Source organism: Pseudopipra pipra, chromosome 4, assembly GCF_036250125.1.
Source record: "Pseudopipra pipra isolate bDixPip1 chromosome 4, bDixPip1.hap1, whole genome shotgun sequence".
Lineage (NCBI taxonomy): Eukaryota > Metazoa > Chordata > Aves > Passeriformes > Pipridae > Pseudopipra > Pseudopipra pipra.
The window spans coordinates 48,806,934-48,828,669 of NC_087552.1; the positions used below are offsets into that span (position 1 = coordinate 48,806,934).

The 21,736-nt window shown below is 39.5% G+C and overlaps 2 protein-coding genes across 2 annotated transcripts in view; both read left to right on the forward strand.

Moving 5' to 3' along the window:
• Nucleotides 1-21,736, forward strand: part of CHIC2 (cysteine rich hydrophobic domain 2) — a 515,980-nt gene that overhangs the window by 466,097 nt on the left and 28,147 nt on the right. The gene's annotated exons all lie outside the window — the stretch shown is intronic.
• The window catches only part of SCFD2 (sec1 family domain containing 2), a 190,626-nt gene that overhangs the window by 157,155 nt on the left and 11,735 nt on the right, over nucleotides 1-21,736 (forward strand). Inside the window, exons 6-7 of the mRNA XM_064653959.1 lie at nucleotides 17,942-18,087; nucleotides 21,542-21,676. Coding sequence (XP_064510029.1) covers nucleotides 17,942-18,087; nucleotides 21,542-21,676 — 281 coding nt within the window. The remainder of the gene's footprint in view (nucleotides 1-17,941; nucleotides 18,088-21,541; nucleotides 21,677-21,736) is intronic.

The window sequence follows — 21,736 nt, forward strand, 5'->3', positions numbered from 1 at the left end:
TTTTTTTCAGTTAGTTAGCCTCTCAGTTGCAAAACCTCTTTGTAAGTAGCAAATAGAAGTTGATGAGACTCATGCTATTACCCAAGGGAGGATGACTGAGTAGACAGCTACCTTTAAAAAGTCTGCTGCTCCTTTCTAAATTTTTCTGTTTTCCCTGAGGCCATGCCTTGAACATCAGAGGCCAGAAGGCAGTGTTAAGGCCAGGAGCGGTTGTATACAATGGCATAGCCCTTTTCAGTCTAATGAATGTGTGGAGGGATCTTTTTAAGTAGTCTATAGAATTGTGGGTTGTATTGCTGTTGCTTTGAAGTAGCTTTTTCACACTGACTTGTGCTAAAATTCATGCTTTCGTCCTTAGGGTAGGGAATCTCCTAGAAGTCTGTCAGAGCAATTGGCTTAACTCCTTTGATTTGAAAGATATTGCAGTATTGAATTACCAGAGGTTTTCTCTAAAGAAAGAAGAGAAGGGGCCTTTGGGAAAGCCTGAGCTGCCTGTACCGAAGCAGTGACCAAACAGCCTTTACTTATACTTTGCCAAGAGCTGTCTGATCACACCACACAATTATCCCTTTCTTACTTATAGCTGCTAACTGCCCTGAAAGGATGATTAAAATGTGTTCAGTGTTGTTTTAAGTCACTTAATAGCTGAGCAGTTGTTGCAGTTATTGGATGGTTAAGATGCAATCTGGAGGTGGAGATACAAAGGCTGTCACTGTTGAGAAGTGATTCCAACAGTGAAGAACGTGTGAGCCTTTTGGAGTTTGTTGGCAAATGAGACTTTAGGCTCTGTTTCAGGGTTGTTTAGAGTATCTTATGTATATAACTTTGAACTGAAATTTTGTATATAACTTTGAACTGAAATTATGCCTTAAAGCAGTGATATTACATACCTTAATACAGTGTAGTGAACTTTAATACTTATGTAATTCATTGGCCTGGTTACATCATAATAGACTGACCAAAGCAGAAATAGTGCACCCATCATCTTATAACAGATGGACCTTAAAATGAAAGGAAGAAATTTTGCCTTTAAAAAAAAAGGCCAAAGTTTTTTATGACAATGTCTCCTATGTATTATCATTGGACTATCACTCCTGAATAATCCAGAGGGATGCAGGTGTACTCTTCAGAAGAATTTGACCCACCACCTATTTTAGTGTGTGTCTAGCTCTCTGATCTGATATGAAGCGTATGATCCATTGATTAAATACATCTGTCTACCTGTCTAGGTAGACCAGGCTGTAGCCATTGATACAAAGAGGTTTAATTAGCTATTCACAGTGTAGCACTGAGTGATCAGCTCTGTGCATTCAGAGCTGCACCCACACTGCAGTCTGACCGCCTGGTAGTTCTCTTAAGAAAAACAAGTTAAATTGGTGCTTAAAGATGGAAAGATTTAATTAATCTGGAGACCTGTCTTGCTGACATCTATCATAACATTTTTGATTGCTAGTTGAGAATATGCTGGGAGTAAAATACAATTCCAATATCTCTGACATATTAACACAACTGTAATGAGATTTTCAATGGGACTCAGTTTTGCTTCAGTGTTTCTCTTGGTGAAGAAAGGGATGAAATGCATTTTCACTGGAAGTAGACTGCAGCTCATTCAGAAGAATATTTTTAATAGTTCCTAGAGGTTTCAGCAGTGAAATTCCTGTTGTAAAAACATGTGATGTTTGCAGATGGTCTTCCCAATTTGTAAAGTAAATGTGGTGGCTGTTGAAGCTACATGTGACAGCCAGGCAAACTAATTGCTGGCTTTAACACAAAGCAGAGGAACCTAAGACAGCAGCAGCTCAAGCTTCGTTATGATTCCCAGTACCCCTGGAAGATTCAGGCTATTTTGTGTGCCAGTTCAGTCTTTTTTGTTTTGATTAATCTGGTTATTGTGGCCTATTTTGCAGGTATCCATAAAAACAACAAGGGTCTGTCAAGTCAGGTCGCTTGAATCATGGCTCTTGTGTGAAAAGGCTCATGTTAAGAACAGTGATTGCCTGAAGAAAGACACTTGTGCCACACAGAGCTCTCCAGAGCTCTCCTTTACAAGTCAAGACCCTTGTCCCCCGCCTCTTCATTAGCCAAATGAGCCTTTCTGAAACAGATTTTAAGCCCGTATTTGCAGAACACATTAGTGCAATGTTTTGAGGCTAATTAACTTGTGTTTAAACTGACTAATATTCCTGGAGTCTCTGTTTCTTAAAACTTCTGCTCAAGTTTACTGATAATCTCATTTTAACATAGCCCCTATGATGTCACTTTCAAACACTGCTTTTTCAGTAACTTTGTGTGGATTTTTTTCCTCGTAAAGATGTAACAACAACACTCTAACTTACAAGCTAGCAAAAAGATTGTCAGCTAAACGAAATTAGTATTCTCCAATAAAAAACTGAGTTCATAATTGCCCACAGCTGCTCATGTCTTCCAAGGTTTCGTCTGGTAGTATTCGATGTGTCCTCCCTAACTGTTTTCCCATTGAACTGAAAGTCTAGCTATAAGTCATTGAGTCCTCTCTAAAATCCAAGGAGCTGAAAAGCACACAGAACCATGAGGATTTGGGCTTTTCAGCCCGTTTGTATTGATTTTGGCTTACACATTGTTTTTGTTTCTGATCATTCCTGCCTTCTCCATCTTGAGGGCAGCAAAGCAGATACTCTCACTGGGGAACTTCTCATGTTGAGTAGGATCTCCAAGCAGCAGAAAATGCCCAGTCACATCCTGATCTCCTCCACAGTGCTTACTAACAAGTAGACTTAGGTACTCTGCCTCTGATTCCTCTGCAATGCTTCATAATAAACCTCATCCATATTAGGTCCCATGTTCCTGGTAATTCCTATGTTTTGTGGGTCTGTAATCATCAGCTATTTTTAAAAATTTTTTTTGTGGGGTTTTTTTTTCCCTTTATAGTAGTGTAAGGCTCCCTAAAACAAACCTGATAAAATTCCTTCCTTGGAAATGACACACGGACTGTTGCTTCCTGACAGCTGATTATACATTCTTGCAGCAGCTGCTCTTAAAAGTTCATCAAGAACATCAAGAAATATTTGCCAAAAGAAAAGAGTGCTCTTCCTCACACTTGTCCCATTTTTCTGTTCTTACCTACTTTTTCTCACTTTTTTTTTTTAATACAGACCATTTCTCTGATGAACAAGTCTTCTTTACTGACTCTCTTTCTGTAATTCCTTCCATATGTTTATTGTCCTTTGCAAAAAGTATGGAGTAAATGATTCCTACTCAGGTCATGTCATTTTGTTTACATTCTTAGTAAATATGAAGTGCTTGATTGGAGCCCTTTAGGCATCTCAAATATGAATCTCTTTTTCCTGAGTCTTCTATAAAAACAGGATGCTGAATTCTGTGGAGCTAACCTGGCAAGGAATAGGTTTAATAAAATAAATAGGTGTCAGCATCACAAATTTATTGACAATCATAGTTGGTTTTTTGTTAGATTCTCTGTAGTTTAACAGCTTACTAAACATGTAAACCAAAAAATTATCTTTCTACAACTCATTTTCAATACCGACTTTATCTTTTGACAGAGCCCCATCATTGCCTGGGCACCCTTGGTAGTCTGCTCCATGCTGCAGCAGTGGAGCTGCTAACCCCATGGCACCACCGCAGTGGCTGAGCAGCCTTGGCCTGGGTAAAGCCTAGGAAATGGGGCAGGCTCGCAGTGTTTTGTGAAAATGACACAATTTTTGCTGTCTGATCAGTTAGAGGCTGGGAAGTAACAGATCACAGCTTGCTGCCCTTTAACGATGATGGATGGACTGCTCTGTTAGCACTATGTCCTGTGAAAGACTGGAATATGTTTGGCAAGAGCATCCTCAGACATCTTAATGGTGAAAAACCAGCAAGGCTTAGCTGAGCATGTGTGAGCAATGATCTTTCAGAGGTTTACAGCTCACCCAAACTGGAGCAGACTTTCAGAGGAGCAAGAAAATGCATGTCCCTGGCTGTAGAATGAGGCAATTGCTAAATGCCACTTCCCTGTTCTTTCTCTGGAGTACAGGCAGCAGAAGGTATTTAAAATATACTTTTTAAGAGACACATCCCCTGCTTCATCCTTCTCTCCATTCATCTAAGCTTTCTAATAGTAAGGCAGGGAATTTGCCTTGCCATGCTGCCTAGAAATACATGATGCAAGTCCTTCACTGCAAGAATAAATTGCAGATCCTACAGAATCCCATTTGCTAGCCCATGTACACCACAAAACCTCTTGCTTCTCCTGCCTTTTAGAAACATATCACATACAACTATTTTCTAGCTTTCTGCTTTCCTTTCAGCCTTGGCTATTTTATTACTTTGTCTCTCTCATGACATTTCCACACTTCTTCAATGCAGAAGCAGTTTGGTTTATTAGGGAAGTTAAAGAGTTACACATGTGTTCTCTGATAGCTTTCCTATTCCTACCAGTCTTTTCTGATGGCTAGGCAACTTACTCAAAATTTATGTTTTGAGAGAAGGAAGGAGAATTGTAATAACTTTCTGAGAGGAAAAATATTTTCATTTCTATTAGAGACTGATTCCCAGCTTTGAGCACTTTGTCATTAGTGGGTTGTAAACCTCTCAGACAGCTGCCCCATAGCTATCCACTGAGCTATTTGTCAGGGCAGAAAAATGTGCCTGGTGAAGCTGGTCACCGGCAGCCTGCAGCTAGACTGAACCAGGCTTTCAAAAAGGCTGCCAAACATTGCTGCACTTTTAATAGTCAAAATCCTACATTAGCATTTACGGGAACATTTATAGAGAATTTGAGCAATTGTATGGTTTTTCTCCTAGATGTGATATTAAATCTCTGAAATACAAAAAATTGTTTTAAATGATCGCCGGTGTATGCAGAAAGACAGAGCAAGGAAGTGCTTCCCTCACCACCAAACCAGACCCCCTGCTCCTTCCCAGGCAAACATATCATATAATCTCATTTATAAACTTATCAAAATCTGTCTTGAAACTGCTTTTATTTCCAGCTGCATCCAGCTACTCTCACACAAAAGCTTTTTCAAGACCTTGTTCCTTTGGTGATTGGATACTTTTTCTACTTTCTAGCTTACATATCTTCAATTTACCTGTTGCTGAGCTGAACAAGCCCCATTTTTTCTGATAAAAATGATTTCTTATTTCTGTAGTCATGCTCACATATCTTCTTTAGGTCTGTTGCAGTTTGAATTCAAGTGTCTCGAACACCAGTGACCAGAATTGTTTCTGTTGCGGTTTTACCATTTTTAAGACAGAACTAACATGTCTGTGTATCTACAGGAAGTACCTTATCTGATGAGTTTGCATGTCTCATACAGTGCTAGTAGCCCAGAGTCACTCCTAGAATCAACTAATACTGCCTAGATTCTTTTCTTCCTGTTGTTTTTGATTGCAGAGTCCCAGCTGATGGAGAGATTTCCTATTATTGCCCACTAAGTTGATGGCCTTGGTGAGGTTTGTCTCATTTTGTATTGTGTGCTCATTTCCTTTGTCTCATTTCTCTCATTTCTCTTGCTTCAGGACTTATATGTTGTATATTTCAGACTCCTACTACCTTTGACAGTACCTCATAGTTTTGTCATCAACACTCCTACTTTTTGTGCAGAAGTCATCAATAAACATAGTAAGGCCAGTCCTCAAGGATTGTTGCTAGGACTGTCTATCCCAGGCCATCATTATCTCTTCTTTAGCCTGTTCCTTACATTTCTTTTATTAAGTCCCATCTCTCCACTCCAGGCTAATTCTCCAGGTGGCATTGTATCAAATGTTTCACTGAAATCAGAATAGTCATCTACCAGACTTCTGTCAGATGAACAGTCAGTTTTCTCACTCAGAAATATGTGTGGCAGGTCTGGTTATCACCTGAATTTGTCAGCTTTTATCCTCCTTCCTCATTCATTTTTAGCACTTGTTTTTTCTTTTCAAAATCTGCTTGAACTTTTATGCCTATTTGAAAGGCAAGTGACTAGATCGTAGTTGCCTGTGTCATTTTTCCTCTTTCCTTACATTTATTTACTGTATTTGGTGTTCTGCAGTTACTCATTTATTCAATCTTCAATTGAATACAAGTGGGGATGTGCAGAAAAACGACTTGCAAACAGCTCTGTGGGGGTTGCATATTTACAGCCATTGTGACTCACATCAAATTTGCTCAATTTACAACTGCAAATACATTTCTCCAGCTTCTATCTCTGTGAAAACACTCTCAGATTTTTAAACCAACCTGTGTCCATTTTGGCTGCACACATTGGAGCCTTGGATCCTACTGCTTTTCTGTTCTGTCAGGATTTTGGTTAGAGATGTTCTCATTCTGCCTTCACTTTGTTTACAAGAGTTGTTTGAGGCAATCTTTGCAAAGGCCAGACCCTGAATTTTGACTTTGGTGCAGCACTCTGGAGGAGCTGTGAAAAAGACCATATTAAAAAACCCAAATAAATTAGGCAGGTATTATACATATTAAAGACTCCTCACAAATGGATTGGATTGCATTCCGTTTACCATTCCCAGGATAAGATATATTCTAGCTGATGTCTCTGTACTTTTTCCATTCTGTAGTGTTGGTGGAAGCAGAAAGTAGAACAGTTTATTTTTATCTGCAGAGTAAGCGTTTCTGACTTTAAATGCGCTGGAGGCTGATGGTAGCATCTATTCATAGTTGTTCTTTAGAGGAACAACACATGCCTTATTATGCTTGTCATAGTTCTTCTGGTCTACAGATTAATCCTTTTTCTTTTTTCTTATCTCAGATTTATATTGCTTTAGTTTATTCCACGTTAATGACTTCGGCCTTTGGTTGAAAGTGGGAATTATTTCACAGAATTTGGTGTTAGCAGGTGAAACTTTCTAGAGCCTACCTATAGTCAATGCAGATAGATTGGCCTTTCCAGGAGATTTCCTGGGATGAGATAATGAGTGTGGACTAGATTTCTGTTTTTCAGATGGCTAATTGTTAGAGATTAATCACACTTCAGAATATTTTTAAATGGCCAATAATCAAAAAAAGTGATGTTCTGAGCAACAAAAGGCCTAATTAAACTCCTGGGAGTGCCCAGAGTTACAGTAAGATGTGATAAGACAATTCAAGACTGGGAGATCAGGGTAGAAGCTTAAACATGATATTCCACCTAATGCAGAGGGATCATTGCTTGCTGAGTGCTCTGTGCGGGGACAGCTGGATGAGTCCCATCAGTTCAGAAACTGGAAGCAGTACAGCTGTGCCCAGAAAATGCAGCATTCCAGTCTTGCCATGGGCAAACCTGGTCAGTTTGGGTGAAGCATCATCCTTGTGAGATGGTGCTTTTCCTGGGGGCTGAAAATAGTGTGTTGCTGCACCGCAGTACAAATTGAGCTTGATCCAGGAGCTTGAGCTTGGTGCTGCCTTCTGCAGTCTTCTTATGGCACAAAGACTGCTCTTAAATAATTTCCAGGCTCTACCTTCAGGTTTTATGCAGTTATTGAGGCTGTTCTGCCCCAGTGAAGAAAGGAAATAGAATAGTGTAATTTCTAATCCTTTCATGTAAAAATAAAAATACAGTAAAAAAAAAAAAGAGAGAAAGGTCCCAAATATGAGGAAAGTAAGACATTATTACATCACAGATAATGGAAGCTGTTATGATTTTACATCTGGGGATGGTAAAAACTTCTCGAATAAAATGACATGGAACATCACCATGACATTGGCCAAGACTGTAATGTTGCACAGAATCTTCAGTAAACAACACTGGTTATCTGAGAAAAAAACCTCTTAGTAATAAAGTGTATGGGGAAGCTTTCTCCTTTAATATTTTTTATTACTTGGAAATGTAAACATTTTCTTACTCCACAGTGATTCAGTTTCAAGGTGACATTTGCTGCTGCTGAGCCCCATGGCTTGCTAGCACTGCCACACATCACTGTTGGGAGGGTGGAAGTGATGCACATTAAGGCTGCTCTGGTGGGAACACTGAGTAGGACTCAGTCACTCTACTGTGCATGTCCTCTGCAGCACCTTCTGTGTGTGTGGTGTCTTCTCATGGCAGGAGGAATGAGAAGGAATGAGTGAAGGGTGTCCACAAAACAGCGATGGCACAGGGAAAGGTTTTTAGAATGGCCTTCTGTTATTCAGTAACATGCTTCCATGTAAACTCTGAAGCAGAATTAGTCAGTATTTTCCCCATCTGAAATGAAACATGGTTGTAGTAGGAGTCTGGGGACTGTCCTCCTCTCCTCCACAGGCTTCATTACATGTGGTACATATCCATGGAAGCGCATCTGTGTCTGCTGATCATTTGAGTACCTACTGGCTTAGATATATAAATGTTTATATTGCAGTTATACAACTGGCACTGTACGAGCACCCTGCACCTGCCCAGTCCCAGGGTAGTGAACAGCACTGGATTGCCACAGATCAGCCTCATGGCAAAACTGCCAGCCCGTCAGATTTGACTGGCTGCTTGCACTTAATGTCTTTGTCTCCTAAACAACATCAACAAGAAAAAAATCCAGTTGATCCTGAAATTGCATGTCTTCTTTAATTCTTAGGCAGGCACAATTTAAAGAAAAAAATCCCTATGCTTCTGCCATGTGCTTGAAGAGTAAATCATGTTATCCTTGTTCTTTTGGTCACAATAAATAAACAGATGTTGAAACTTGACTGCAAGATTACTAGTGTTTTTCATTATTTCTCTTTCCTGAAAACATTAACAATTTATACTAAATGCAAATGAGTACAGATAGCAGGCACTTTCTGTCAGTTACTGTTTCTTCAAGGCCCTTTTAAAAGCTGTGTTTTCATCAACGCACACAACGTTTTCAATTTGTTTTAAAGACAAAAAAATCCTAATTCTTGAGTGTTTAAGAAACATTCTAGACCAATTCCACAAGCCATTCAATTGTTTCTTAATTAAAATAGCACAATTCTTTCTGAATTTAAACTAGAGAGTTTAACCCTAATTCAACAAAGCACTTAACCACTGCCCTAAATCCATCCTGTCACGCCTTCTAAGTTGAATATGTGTTCATGTTTTCTGCTAAACTGAGACCTCTGCCAGCATATTTTTTTATCTATTGGACATATTATGAATTATTATCTGTTTTGTGAATATGAGTACATTCCACTTAATCATCTGGGATATTTCCTGCCTCTGTACATGAACTTGAGCCTTGCACCGCTGATCATTTTCTTCATTGACTGATACTTGACATCTGCACTACAGTGTGCTTTACAGTTAATAGAACAACAAAAAGAATAAAAATTAGCATAAATTGTGTAATTTTATGTTATTGATAGTCAGGGATCTGCCATGCCTTGGTAGTGGCCATGTACTCAGAGGAAGGGGCGTTGGTCCTTTGGCACATGGTGGTGTTCGTCCTTTGGAAAAAATTAGCACCATGTTGGTCCATCTTCCTGTAGTTGAGTTCCTTCTCTTCTCTTTGGATCCTTTCTACAGTGTCACTTCTTTTATTTTGCTTTTCACCCAAAGTATGCTTTATGCTGCCTATGTCTTGTCTCCTCTATAACAGTAGTTTCAATTAAGAAATTAACATAAAATGGGATAATTCATGCTGTGCTTTCTTTCTAACTTGCATTTTTTTTTGCATTATTATTGTTCTTTCTGCCCATGCTTTTTACTGGCTTGCCTTTCCTTGTTCATCCACAGATTTTTAGGTGTTTGGACTGGACTGTGCTCTTAGGATCTCTGCAAAGTGCAGTGCGGTTTCAGTGGATTATAAGTAGATGAACATAGAACGACTTTTAAATCATTTTTGCTTTCATGAAGAAAAAAATCTCTGTGAAGGTCCTTTTTATAGGATGCTATCCTCACTGAGATGTGAAATACTGCCAAAAAAAGAGGAGTCATCTTTTGAGTCAGCAATGATTTAAAACAAAATAGTTTTCCAGCAGGTGATGAAAAATATAAACAACCACTTAAACTGAAGCTGAAGAGAGAAATTTACCAAGACCTCTCCTGGTTTATTTCCGACTCCAAATGCAATACCGATTTTGCTTAAATATTTCCATGAGATTCATGAAGAGCAAATGCCTCTGCAAAATATGGTCTTCCTAATCTTATCAGAGACATAATGCTTATTCCAAATAACATAGTCACATGTGCTGTAGGCTAAATTATCATGTACCTTTTTACCTAAATACAAAAAAGCATTCTAATATCCACATCTGTGCCCTGTATACACACCTGGCCTAGGTAGCACATGTGACCAACCAGGGGCCTCACACACAGCTTCTTTGCAGCTCTCCTACAGCTTCAGCCCCTTGCTGGAGGTGTCCCTCAGTGAGGCCAGGGCACCAGGGAGATGTAACCCTTTCTTTGTGTGCATGGTACCACTGACAGTAGAAAAACAAAATTACTCCAGTGAGGGACAAGTGAATGGTGTGAATGCAGAAATTTTCAGTGTTCCTGTTTCTAGTCCTTTTGACCCCGTCACGTATGGCCTGCAATGTGGCAGGTTGCCATTAAAGTAGATTTTCTCATTTCGGTGTGGAGAATTATGGCTGTTACCATCAATATTATGTTGTAAAAAGTTTTTCTTTGTGTTATGCGATGAAGTCCTTTACCATAAATATTTCTGTTTATTCTCTGAAAATTGTTATGCTTCAATTATCCTCACTTGCAGGATAAAAGAACAGCTGTTTTGCCCTTATCCTGTTTTATCCTCATATTCCACCTTGGTGTCCAGTGTTAATGTCCATTTTCAGGAGAAATAGCATGAGGAACAAAAAAAAAAGTATAATATGGTTCTTTCCCAGTACAACCCCTGGTCTCCAGCAGAGCACCACAAACCATGTTTCTCTGCTTTTCAGCATCATAAATATTTTCACACCATAGGCAGCTTTGTGCTACATTTGGGGAGGCACAGCATGTCATGGATCTTGTGCTACTGATGGAATGATGAGAGAAGGTCTTGTGCTATCTGCCAGGCAGGAAATTGTTCTTTCTAATGCACTGGCAGTGCTTGATACTATAGAAGAAGGGGAACCCTTCCTTTGTCCTCCTAATACCTGTAGTCCCTGAGAGATGTGCCACTTGACTTTCTCTTCTAGTCAGCTTTTTTCGGCAGGCCACAATAAGTTGTCCTTGTTGCCATCAGCAAACCTGCTCCAAACTGAGCCTGGAGTTAGGATTTTATTTAGGCAGTAGCAGTATCTCATGTAGCTGGCTAAGTCAGAAGTCCTATGGGTGCATGTCAGCTCAGTCCAAAGGGACTGAGACTTGGAAGAGATGACCAAGTAGGTGAAAGCAAATATTACTATTTCCAGTGGGGACATGGGCATAAGTGTGAGTGAGTCAGCAATTAAATGCGTGCAGGAGAGTACCATCACTCAGAGGCTGCACTGAGCTCAGTAGGACTCCATGCAAAAGTGGTGTCGTCCCCCTAAAACGTTTGATGCCAGTGTGAAGGCCTCAGCTTCCTAATTTCAGGGCTGAGCTTGTGTCTGAGCTGCAGGATGGTGATTTACAAGATCACCCATCTACCACTTCATGGCCACAAACTTTCCAAATTTTGTTGGAAGTTTAGGCACGAAATGGAAATATTCATCTTTGGTGTGATTGACATATACTGTGAATATAGGTATCATTGACAGTGTTAGCAAATTGTGTTTTGAAAAAGGCAGACCTGTAGGATACTAAATTGGAATTTGAACTAAAAATCACCAGAGGAATTACCATGATGACCACTTATGCTGGATGTTACTTTTGGTTACAATCACTTTACATATTTTATTTAAAAATGAATTGTCTACCTGTAGAAACAGTAGAGTAGTAGGATTTCTCTTTCCTGGCAAGCTGGAATGCTAATATAAGACTGAGGGTATTGTGGATGAATTTCAGTAGGACTTCATGCCAGAATGCTTTCTGAAATCAGGATTTCAGGAGTCGGTATGGTGAGCTTGAACAACATATTTTTCTTTTAAAATTGCAGTTAGGCTACAAACTGTAATGTCATAGATAAACATCAGAGAGTTTATTGTTATACATTTTGTGTTCTGTCATAATTACACTAAGCATGGCATTTAGTCTTTCTTTAGTTTCTCTTGCAGTTGGTTAATGTGGTGCTGGCTGAATAGTGCATAAAGTGTGTCAAGGTTGGTATGTCACTTCTCAGATTTTCATTCTTAAATTTCAAATATTACATTTGTGTTTATCTGACAGGTCCATTTCTTACTACCATGAACTTCATAACCTCGTTACAGTGGATTTCTGCCTACTCTTAGCATCAAAACTGTCATAACAGTGTGGATTAATACAGGACTGGCCTATAGGTTTTAGCTTTTTCATCCAGTCTTTCCTTGGAAAACAACCTTCTAGCGCTTTGGCTTTTATGGTTTAATTTGAATTTTAGAAGATAAACTATGTCATCTTTTTAAGGGAATTATTCTGAGCATGATTGAGAATTTAAAGCAAAAGGTACTTAGGGGTTGTACTGAAATTGTTAATTTGAATAAGAGAGGGGAAATTAAAATTGCAGTTATTCTAATCTATCATTTTTTTCTGTCATTAAATATAGCCCATTGAATGCAGCCTAAGTGCCCATTATCTTTTTTGGTTTTCAGATGGTTTTTCACCTGTGCTATAGCATGCTGGGTGAAGAGGCTTTTTTGAACAGATAATTAATTACACATAGCATTAGAATGTCATTATTTTTGTCTTCCTTTTTAAAATATTGTTTTGTTTCAGTAGCTGATAAATAGATTACAACTATTAGTTTTGTCATCTTATGCTTCTATACATTTACATTATTGTATAAAGCTGCCTTCACTAGTTTAAGGATACTGTGAGTGCTGGTTTGGCTCAGAACTTAAATTGGGAAAGAACTTTAATTGGGAAAGAAAATATCTTTAAGACATTTTCTCCATTACCGACATTCTTAGAACTATGAGTTGAAACAGTTCCATGCATTTTTAAAAATACTCAGTTGGACTGTTGTTTTCAGAAGAAAGCATTTTCCAATCATGTCTGCTAGCCTGAGTTGGCAGTTTGAGGGATATACAAACAAATTGAACTGTGAATGCAAAAAACATTGGTCATATTCATTTCCATTGTCCAAGGTAAAACAAAGATGGAAAATTCAAACAAAAATACTGAAAGGCTTATTTTACTTTGTTGGTTTAAAAATGTGATTCATTGTAATCAACATAAAGAAGAAAGGTTTTACAAAAATAAAGACATTTACAGAACTTGCCATGTTTTCCAGATGTTCCCTTCCAAGTCCGAGTGGGTAAAGCATCTAGACTCCTATGGACTTCTTCTGGTTAAGGAGGCTGTGCCATACTGGTACCAGTAGTACTTACTGATTCACCTGCTGCTACCTGGACACGAACCTCATCCCTTGTCCCCACACATTGTTTGTCCTTCACATACGTGGTACCTCTTAGAGTACCTTGTGGAGTAGGTGTGAGGCAGCAGATCCAAGGGTGAAGCTTTATAGCATCACTGAAAGGTGTTGGCTGTTGCACAAGAAGCAAGAAAGTCCTTGATGGGAAAAAAACTGTCCTTGCCACAGTGCATCTACCAGTCTGAAGACAAAAGGAGGGTATCTGAGAATAATTTGCAGAAGGCTGAGGACATTTGATTGTATAAGTCCTGGGGTGGTATGTTCATAAAACTCTGTATTTAGTAAAGTCTGGAGTTTTACTGAGTTCTTGCAGGAACATTATTGGGAGGCCTTATTAGACTTACAGAGCATTTACCATGGCTTTATTAACATCTATGAGTTTTTAATTAAGATATGGACGACTTGAGGGAGCAACTGAATGGTTCCCTAATGAATTTGTTACAATAATTTCCCTCAGAAAGCACATCTGAGCCTAACTTATATTCCTGCAATTAATTTATGCAATTTATTCTAGTAAGTGCCTTAGTTTTCCACTGTAATTGTTTGCTGAATTGACAGGTTTAATTTCATGTAACATGAGAACCTGCAGTACTAAGCTTGCAGCACTTCATAAAAGTTGGTATTACATGTTGTGCTGTTGGATTTTGGCAAGAAGAAGGCAATAAAATATTCCTGTAAAATAGAAACATCCAAAGGACAGATATTAAGGCCAAAATTAAAAAAAAAAAAAAATTACTCTCCAAAAGTAGCTCTTAAAGCCATATTTAATCACACAGTTAAGTGGCCAGATTTTTACATGTGCAGCTTTAGAGCTTGTGATCCAGCAAAGTACTTAGCCATGTGGGCTGTGCATCCCCTGCACACCAAAGAGTGGTTTCCAGAAGAGGGTTCAAAGATTTGATGGCAAGAACGTTTCCAAGCACATCACTGGCTCTTGCTGTCCCTTCCCAGTGAGCTCCAGAGCTCACAGGTTGTGTCCCTATATAATAAACATCAGATATGTGCTGAAATGCCCTTGGAGTCCTACATGTGTGATCCCTCAGAATTATCAAAGTCCTTCACAAAGTGTTAATAATTATCATACTGCTTTAGAGAAAGAACGAGTTTATTTATAATGCCTGGACCATGTACCAGGACACTAAGGACAGGTCCGTAGTTCTCATTTGTTACATTTGGATGGAGGAGGGGAATAATCAGTCACGTGCCACTCTGTAATTATAGATCTCATTAGTTCACAATGTCTGTGTCCTCTTCTTAAAGCATCTTCCTTCCAGTTTCAGAAATAAGTAGAAAAACCGGTCCTGTTTGGTTTCTGGGTCACTCCATACTGTAGAGCAGAGCATCTCCATTCATTCTTCTTTTTCCAAGCTTCTTGTGAGAATGGGTTAGTTGTGGTACTAATGGTTGTGCAAATGTGTAGCTTAAGAGGAGATGTACTTTCTCTGATGAAAAAGTTCAAAAGTAGGTAAAAAATAAGGGCCAGTATCTCATCCTGGTAGGCACTGAATGCAGCTCCTGACAGTCTCGTTTTCCTCAAATTCAGTGCAAGTGGATGGGAGCAGAACAAAAGCAGTATCAGTGGGGTTGGGCACCACTTATCTCAGAACTAGGTTGTGTTCTTCTTGGGATGCCATCAAGATCTCAGATATATGCTTTAAAATCTTTACTCCTGTACAGGTTAGTGGTGATTTTTTTTTTCCCATACCTGGGCTTCTTCAAGTCTGACAGGAAATCCATAAATTTCACTTAAACACCTTTTCCCATATATAATAGGGCTTGGGATTCAAAGGAATTCATTCAAGCATGCTCTCCAAATGGCATTTAACTTCCCAAGAAAAAACAGTAACAGGAAGAGTTGTTTTAATTAGCACATGAGCTGTGCAGCAGCTAATGTATTCCACCTCTTCACTGTTGTAAAAGGAACAGATTTCTTGGTAGCATGAAGCGAGCAGAGAAGAGGGATTGTGTTCTGCTCTCCATATGCCGCACAGCCCCATTCATGGGCAAGGTGGGAACGGGAGGTGATTTGTAGCAGCCTGCCACTTGTTCAGAACAAGCTTCTGTTGTTCTCCAGGCTGAAAAGAAACTCAGCTCCCCTCTACAGCCCTACTGCAGTGCAACAGGTAGACAGCACCTTTCAGAGATTTTAATTTCAACAATAAGGGATTGCAAAGAAAATTTATTCTTTAATTTACATTTTAAAAAGGAATTACTGGATGTCCCGCTGGAAAAAGAGATCCTTAATTTCCCTGGACATGATATTTCTTGATTAAAAGTCCCAAGAAAGCGCCATTTTTGAGAAACCTTTGAAATTACACCTCTTTTCCCTCTGTCTGGTCAGCCTTAAACTGGTGCCAGACTGGATCTTCAGCTCCAGTGCCCCCCTGGGGGCCCAAACCGGGTCCACCACCGCACTCCAATGTGGGGACTGGAAACATTGGGCCACTCTCTGCTCTGGTGCTCCTCAGGATACACTCTGTGTTGCCAGAAGGCAGAGTTGAACACAGCCCAGCGCACTAAGGCTTACACACCTGTTGTGTTGGTTAATGAAATGATGTGGCCTGAGAAACACATGGTGAGGGTGAGTGATTTCATGACCTCCTCCAGCCCATGGATGTGTCAGCACAAGCTGTGAAGAAAAGCCCAAGCTCCAGACAGCATTTTCTTGGCAATGAGGTTCAAGTAATGAGTAATGTTACAGAGGCTGTACTTCACCAAGAAATTGCTCAAGAGAAGAATGACCCAGTAACAAAAAGCTGGGCCAGGCAAGGTGAGGAGCATTGCTAGGGCTTCCAGCTACAGACGCAGACCAGAACTGCACTGCAGTTCCAGAAGTGAGAAGTAACAAGTGGATTTGAAACAAATTTTGGTCAGAGTATCAGAGCATGCAGATCTTTCACATACATTAAACAAAAGTATTCCTCTAAGTTATTTTGCACTCATTAAAAAAATTTACTAATTTCAAGTCCAAAAATATTTGTGTCTGCCTTAGAATTATAACATGGAACTCATTGAGGTCCAGTTCGTGCTCATTTCATTGCTTTGTGGGCTATAATGGCATAAATCCTCAGCAGCTTGGTTTGATGTAGCCCTGCAGCAGTCATTTTATCTGTTCTATTGCACCATCTGGGGATCCAGCTTGGAGCTTCTCAACAAAAAATATTAAGACAAATGAAACCTCAGTGTCTAATCACCATCTTGTAGGAATAGTTTCAGACCTCTATAAGTGTGTGTGTGTGTATGCATATATGTTATATATGTTTTAAATATATATATTCTGCTGCGCAGATCGCACAGATGTGAAAGAGTAATTCAGGTTAGCTGTTAAAAATTCCCTGTAGATTTTTTCTTTAGTGTATAAGGATTCTTTCCTCTACAGTTGTAGAGGAAATTTTGTTCAGGGTCCTCCTACACAAAAATCCAAGTGCTTTCTTGAGAGTTTCAATGCCTGTTTTCAGTGTCAGGCTCCACAGGCACAGCACAATGCAAGCCAGCAGGCACTGGACCTGCAGGGAGACCCTGTCCTCTCAGCAGGATTCTGCGTAGACATAGAGTTTTGCTGGTGCAGGATCAGTTGTGGAACTGGAGGATGGACACACAAGCCACTACAGCAGCATCCCTGGAGAAGACAATAGCAATAAGCAGGAGTTAGTGTGTTGGTGTGCACATGTGGCAAGAAGGGTTATTTTTTGATGGATCTGCTGCCACAGGGACAAGGAGTCAAGTGGGAAGGAGGCAAGCAGAGATGTCAAAAGGAGTAGTGCTGTGTTGACAAGGCAATAAAAATAGCGGGTGACCCACTTATCTCTCACTTGGATAATTCTTATCAGCAGATCAGCTGAGAAAGCATTTTTTCAATGCTTTTGTGCAATCAATATAGGTCCCATGGTGAGGGGGATAGAGTCAAGACTAATAATTTCTCTTCGCCAAGGCACTGCCTGGCCACCTGGAGGGACCTTTTACATCATCCTGTAATTGGAGTTTGGCCTCAGTGGGCGATAAGCATTATACCTTAGCAGAAGTGCTTTGATAAAATATATTAAAAGTAGTAACTGTGCCACTTTGAGGGATAAAGGCTTTTTTGTGGTAAGACAGCTCTTTTCCAATGTGTGGCTGTCATTTCTGCTGTATTTAGCACAAACTCTTCCCATATTTCTTGTTGCAAAGGTAGGAAATGTCTTTGGAGTCAGCAGGATGCCAGCGAGAGCCCAGGTATGATGCCTGAGGAGCACTTTCCCTCTTCATGACTGTTTTGCCCAAGGAGATCTGCAAACCATCTGGCTCCTTTCCACATAGTGGGGGACTCTTCTTTGGGGCCTGCTAGCATAGGCCCTTTTGTTTGCTGTGGAGAGCAAAACATACCCTATGCCAATGAAAATACTGTGTGATTGAGGTTACAAATGTTAAAGAGGTGCTGTTCACTTTGCGTGCTGTCTAGGATTTTTGTTTTCTTGCTTAGCTTGTGCCACGCTGAGGACATGCTATCTAACAAGCCCCTGAGTTTCTGGAATATAACATGATGAAACTAATTAAAAATTCCCTCCCAATTATCCTTTTCTTACTGCTTATTATCAAAACACGTGAAAGTTTTTCACTCACTGAACTGCGTGTTTGTTTATTTCTTTAGGCTGTGACTCCTTACTGAACCTGACATCTCAGAAAGCCACAGATGCAGTGGACAGTATCTTTCAGTCCCTCAGGGATATTACAAGAGTTCGAATGCACATGAAACAGTTTAATTCCATACGTAATCCAGGCAGCAACACCCACCAGGCAAGTGGATCTTTCTTTTCCCTGTGTATGTTATTTCTCTAGCATACTGTCAAAATTACAGCACTAATTTTGTTGATGTGCTAATACTACATGCATTCTGCCCACGTAAAAGGGATTTAAGTATAGATTTTATAATTGACCTAATCATCAAGAATTTCCTCAAGTCCTTTGTCCAAACTTAAACATATCCATGTCAATGTCAACAATTAATTATCTGAGGAAGAAATTTGAGCTCTGCTCTGCAGCACTGTGATACGACAAAAAATGCCTGTGAAATGCAGGGCTGGATGTAGGTGGTTCTTGACTAAGACCTATCATGACGTAGCAAAACAGGATTTCCACATCCATACAGCAACAATATTCCCATGTATTTTCTCTTCCATCGCTATGAGTGTGAGAGGGAGACCCATTTGTAAATAGGTGACAAATGCAGCTTCTGTTTCTAAAATAGGAACACATGAACTGTGATATTACTTTAGGTCATCAAGATTAATAGACAATTTTTTTCTTTGTCTCCCCCAAAGTGTTTTACCTATTTCAGTTAAAAATAGAGTTTTACAACAGAAAGCAGGGATTTAGAGAGAGACCATAAAACTTGATTCTAGCCTTGAGCCAGAAAAAAATCCTTCCAAACTCATAACAGTGCTGTGGGCCATCAGAGGGATGTATTTCAAATTAACTGTTGCTTTGTAAGAACAGCAATCATGACTGTTGCAAAATGTTGCTGGAAATCTAAGGTGGAGAAAACCTGTTCCTGAAGTCTCCTAACAGTTAGGACCAATCTGGTGTCCAAAATGGGGAAAATTGTTGAACATTTAATACCATTCAGTGTGGAGGCAGTGAGATGATAAGAAAGGTTTCCTGAAGGTGTAGTTAGCATCAGTATGTTCTTTGCATATAATCCAGGTTGTCTGCTTAGGGATAAGTGCTGTAACACAGGGATATATTAACACCTTGCAGCCCCTTAATCTGGCCATGCAATCAATTTAATTGCTTGAATAGGATGAACCTTCTGCTGAGGGAAGTCCAGGAGGTTTGTAATAGTAGAAATAAGCAGGCAGTATGTGATTGTCCATCATACACACAGCTCCCTACCAATGGGCCTCTCTGTTGACTGGCAGGTGTTAAATGCATGGGTTGTGTGCAATCAGTTTAGCTCCTCTGAAGAAGTAGTGCTCATCCTATGACCATACACATTCCCAGCTCTGCCTAGTGCTGTGGGACTGGGTTTAGCTTATACACACTTTTTTGCTTCATCTGTTAGAAGCTGGGAAGGCTCCATTTCTTCTTAAGACTCACAAAAAGGTAAATAAGTGGGAATTGGCTTGTGTCTTAGAAGGACTTCTTATAGCACTGAAGTTTGTATGTCTTACATAAAATGACAGATGTTTTCATCAGGTTATCAAGGCAGTTCATGTAGTGACCATGCAAGAGAGTATTTTTTTTGCCTGTTATTGAAACTACTTGCATTTTGATCTAAGTATATTTCTCCCTTCCTCCTTCCCTTCCTCTATCCCTATATCCATTCCTCCTTCCATCCCTGACTCTCCTTTTCTCATTCTTTTTCTTTCTCTCTCTCTTTCTCTCTCTTCTTTTTATAATCTTGTCTGAGATGTAGCCATTGAGGTTTCTAACAGCTATTTTAAACACAGTTTGAGCCCCCAAAGAAACTCCTTAAAATTTAATAGATTAATTTCAAATCATAAAAGATTTTAATAATATTTGAAACTATCACAGTTAAAAAAAGTAAGTGTTCATACTGTCTACATTTTAGTAACTGTGTAGCCTAACAAGATTGTTTTGAAGGGCACTAAATTTTGCCGCTGAAAATTCAGACATGCAAAATCATAGCACATTTTTAATGTCTTTCAAGTACATAGTTTTGTCTGAATCAGATGATGTTTTTCCTTTAATTTTGTGCAGTAAGCCTCTCTGTTAAACTGTAATTTGATCTCTGCTCCATTTCATTCCTAATGTTTTTCTGTTCCTCATCTATGAAGATATTAAACAGATTTTTATACATAGGATTTCATGACTGCATGTGTATTTTCAAACAGTTCTTTATTGCGTGACTAGATTTGACAGAAATCTTAACATGTTCTAAAAGATCCTGCAGCTCATGTCTGCTGTAATTTGCTTTGTTGGCTCAACTAAAAATTATGCACATGTTGTGAGAAGAACTAAATTAGTAGTATAAATCTTTGTTGACAGGCTTGTATTCAAAAACTGTAAGTTTTGTTTCTCACTGTAAAGTGTTGGATGAAAAACATTTCTTAATGACTCCAGAAAATTTTAGTTTCAAGCCAAGTGGCTTGCTTTTTATTTTCCATCCATTTTAACTTTTATTTTGCAAGATGTCTCTTGTAGATATCATCTTTGCAAAATTAATGATGTTACACTTGATTCCCTTAAGAAATCTAGGAGATGATATATACCTGGGCTAGTCCCAAAGGAAAACAAATGTGCTAATTTGAAAGCTGCTAATTTTCTAAGACAGTTGCACTTACTGAAATGGTTGTGGTTCTGTTGCAGTTTGGGCAAAGTTAAAAGCAGCAAAACAAAGCTCCATCTGTAAACCAAGTGAGCTTGCATTTTCGTTGAGTATCTTTCCAAAAGTCTCTAAAAGTTTTATCTTAAAAACTTTTTCAGGATGGCAGAGTGGTTTAAACCTTGGTACAGAAATGTGGAAATTACTAGGCTACTAATTTATATTCAGCCTGGGTTTGTGGACCCTGAAGAGGATGCAAGGTTGATCCTTTGGGAGCAGATCTTCCAGCATGCTGACCATTTGTACTGTTGCATTTTCCACTTTTCCTGATCCCTAACTTCTCCAAAGCTCTGACAAGCTTGGTAATGTTGGGGTTTTCTCAGAGTTTTCCACAGGTGGAAGTATTATGTGGAATGCCATGGCCATAAAAGCTAAAGGACTAACAGGGACTCCTTAGCTCTTCTCTTCCATGAGGGGCGAACAGGCAGGTTGGCCTCTTCCCAGCCCTGCTGAAATCCAGACTTTAGTGGGGACATGACACCTGTGGGAAGGCGGGAGTGGTTAGTAAGCCATCCCTCCTGAAAATCTCTGTTTAAGTGTTAATAAAATCATTACAGAGGGAATGAGATCTGGGTGCATAATGGGCAACAGAGTGTAATCCCTATTGTTGTCTGTTTCTGTACTACCTCCAAAAAGATTCCAGAGAAACTGTAAGTCCCCCTTTCTTCCTTGCCCCCTTTACTGATTTAATACACGTGGGGCAGAGTAAATGTGTGGCTGTCTTCCAGTCTTTTCAGTCTTTTTATGTTGTGCTGGTGTACACCATTTGCAGTCAGGGTCACAAACTCTCTGAGTGGTTTCCTTTATAGGATGATGATTTTTGTAACCTTTAATGGACATAAAATATTGAGCAGTTGCACCAAGTCTAAACAGGTTTATTCACAACACCTTGTTCTTTTTGTGCAGGCTTCTTACAAACCACTGCTGAAACAGGTCATGGAAGAGATCTGTAATCCTGATCGACTTGATCCTGTTGATATTGAGCATATGTCATCAGGCCTCACTGATCTCCTTAAAACTGGATTCAGCATGTTCATGAAGGTAAACCAGCCTTCCCAAGCTGATCTGTAAGATTTTCTTGAGGTCAGAGCATCCTGCATC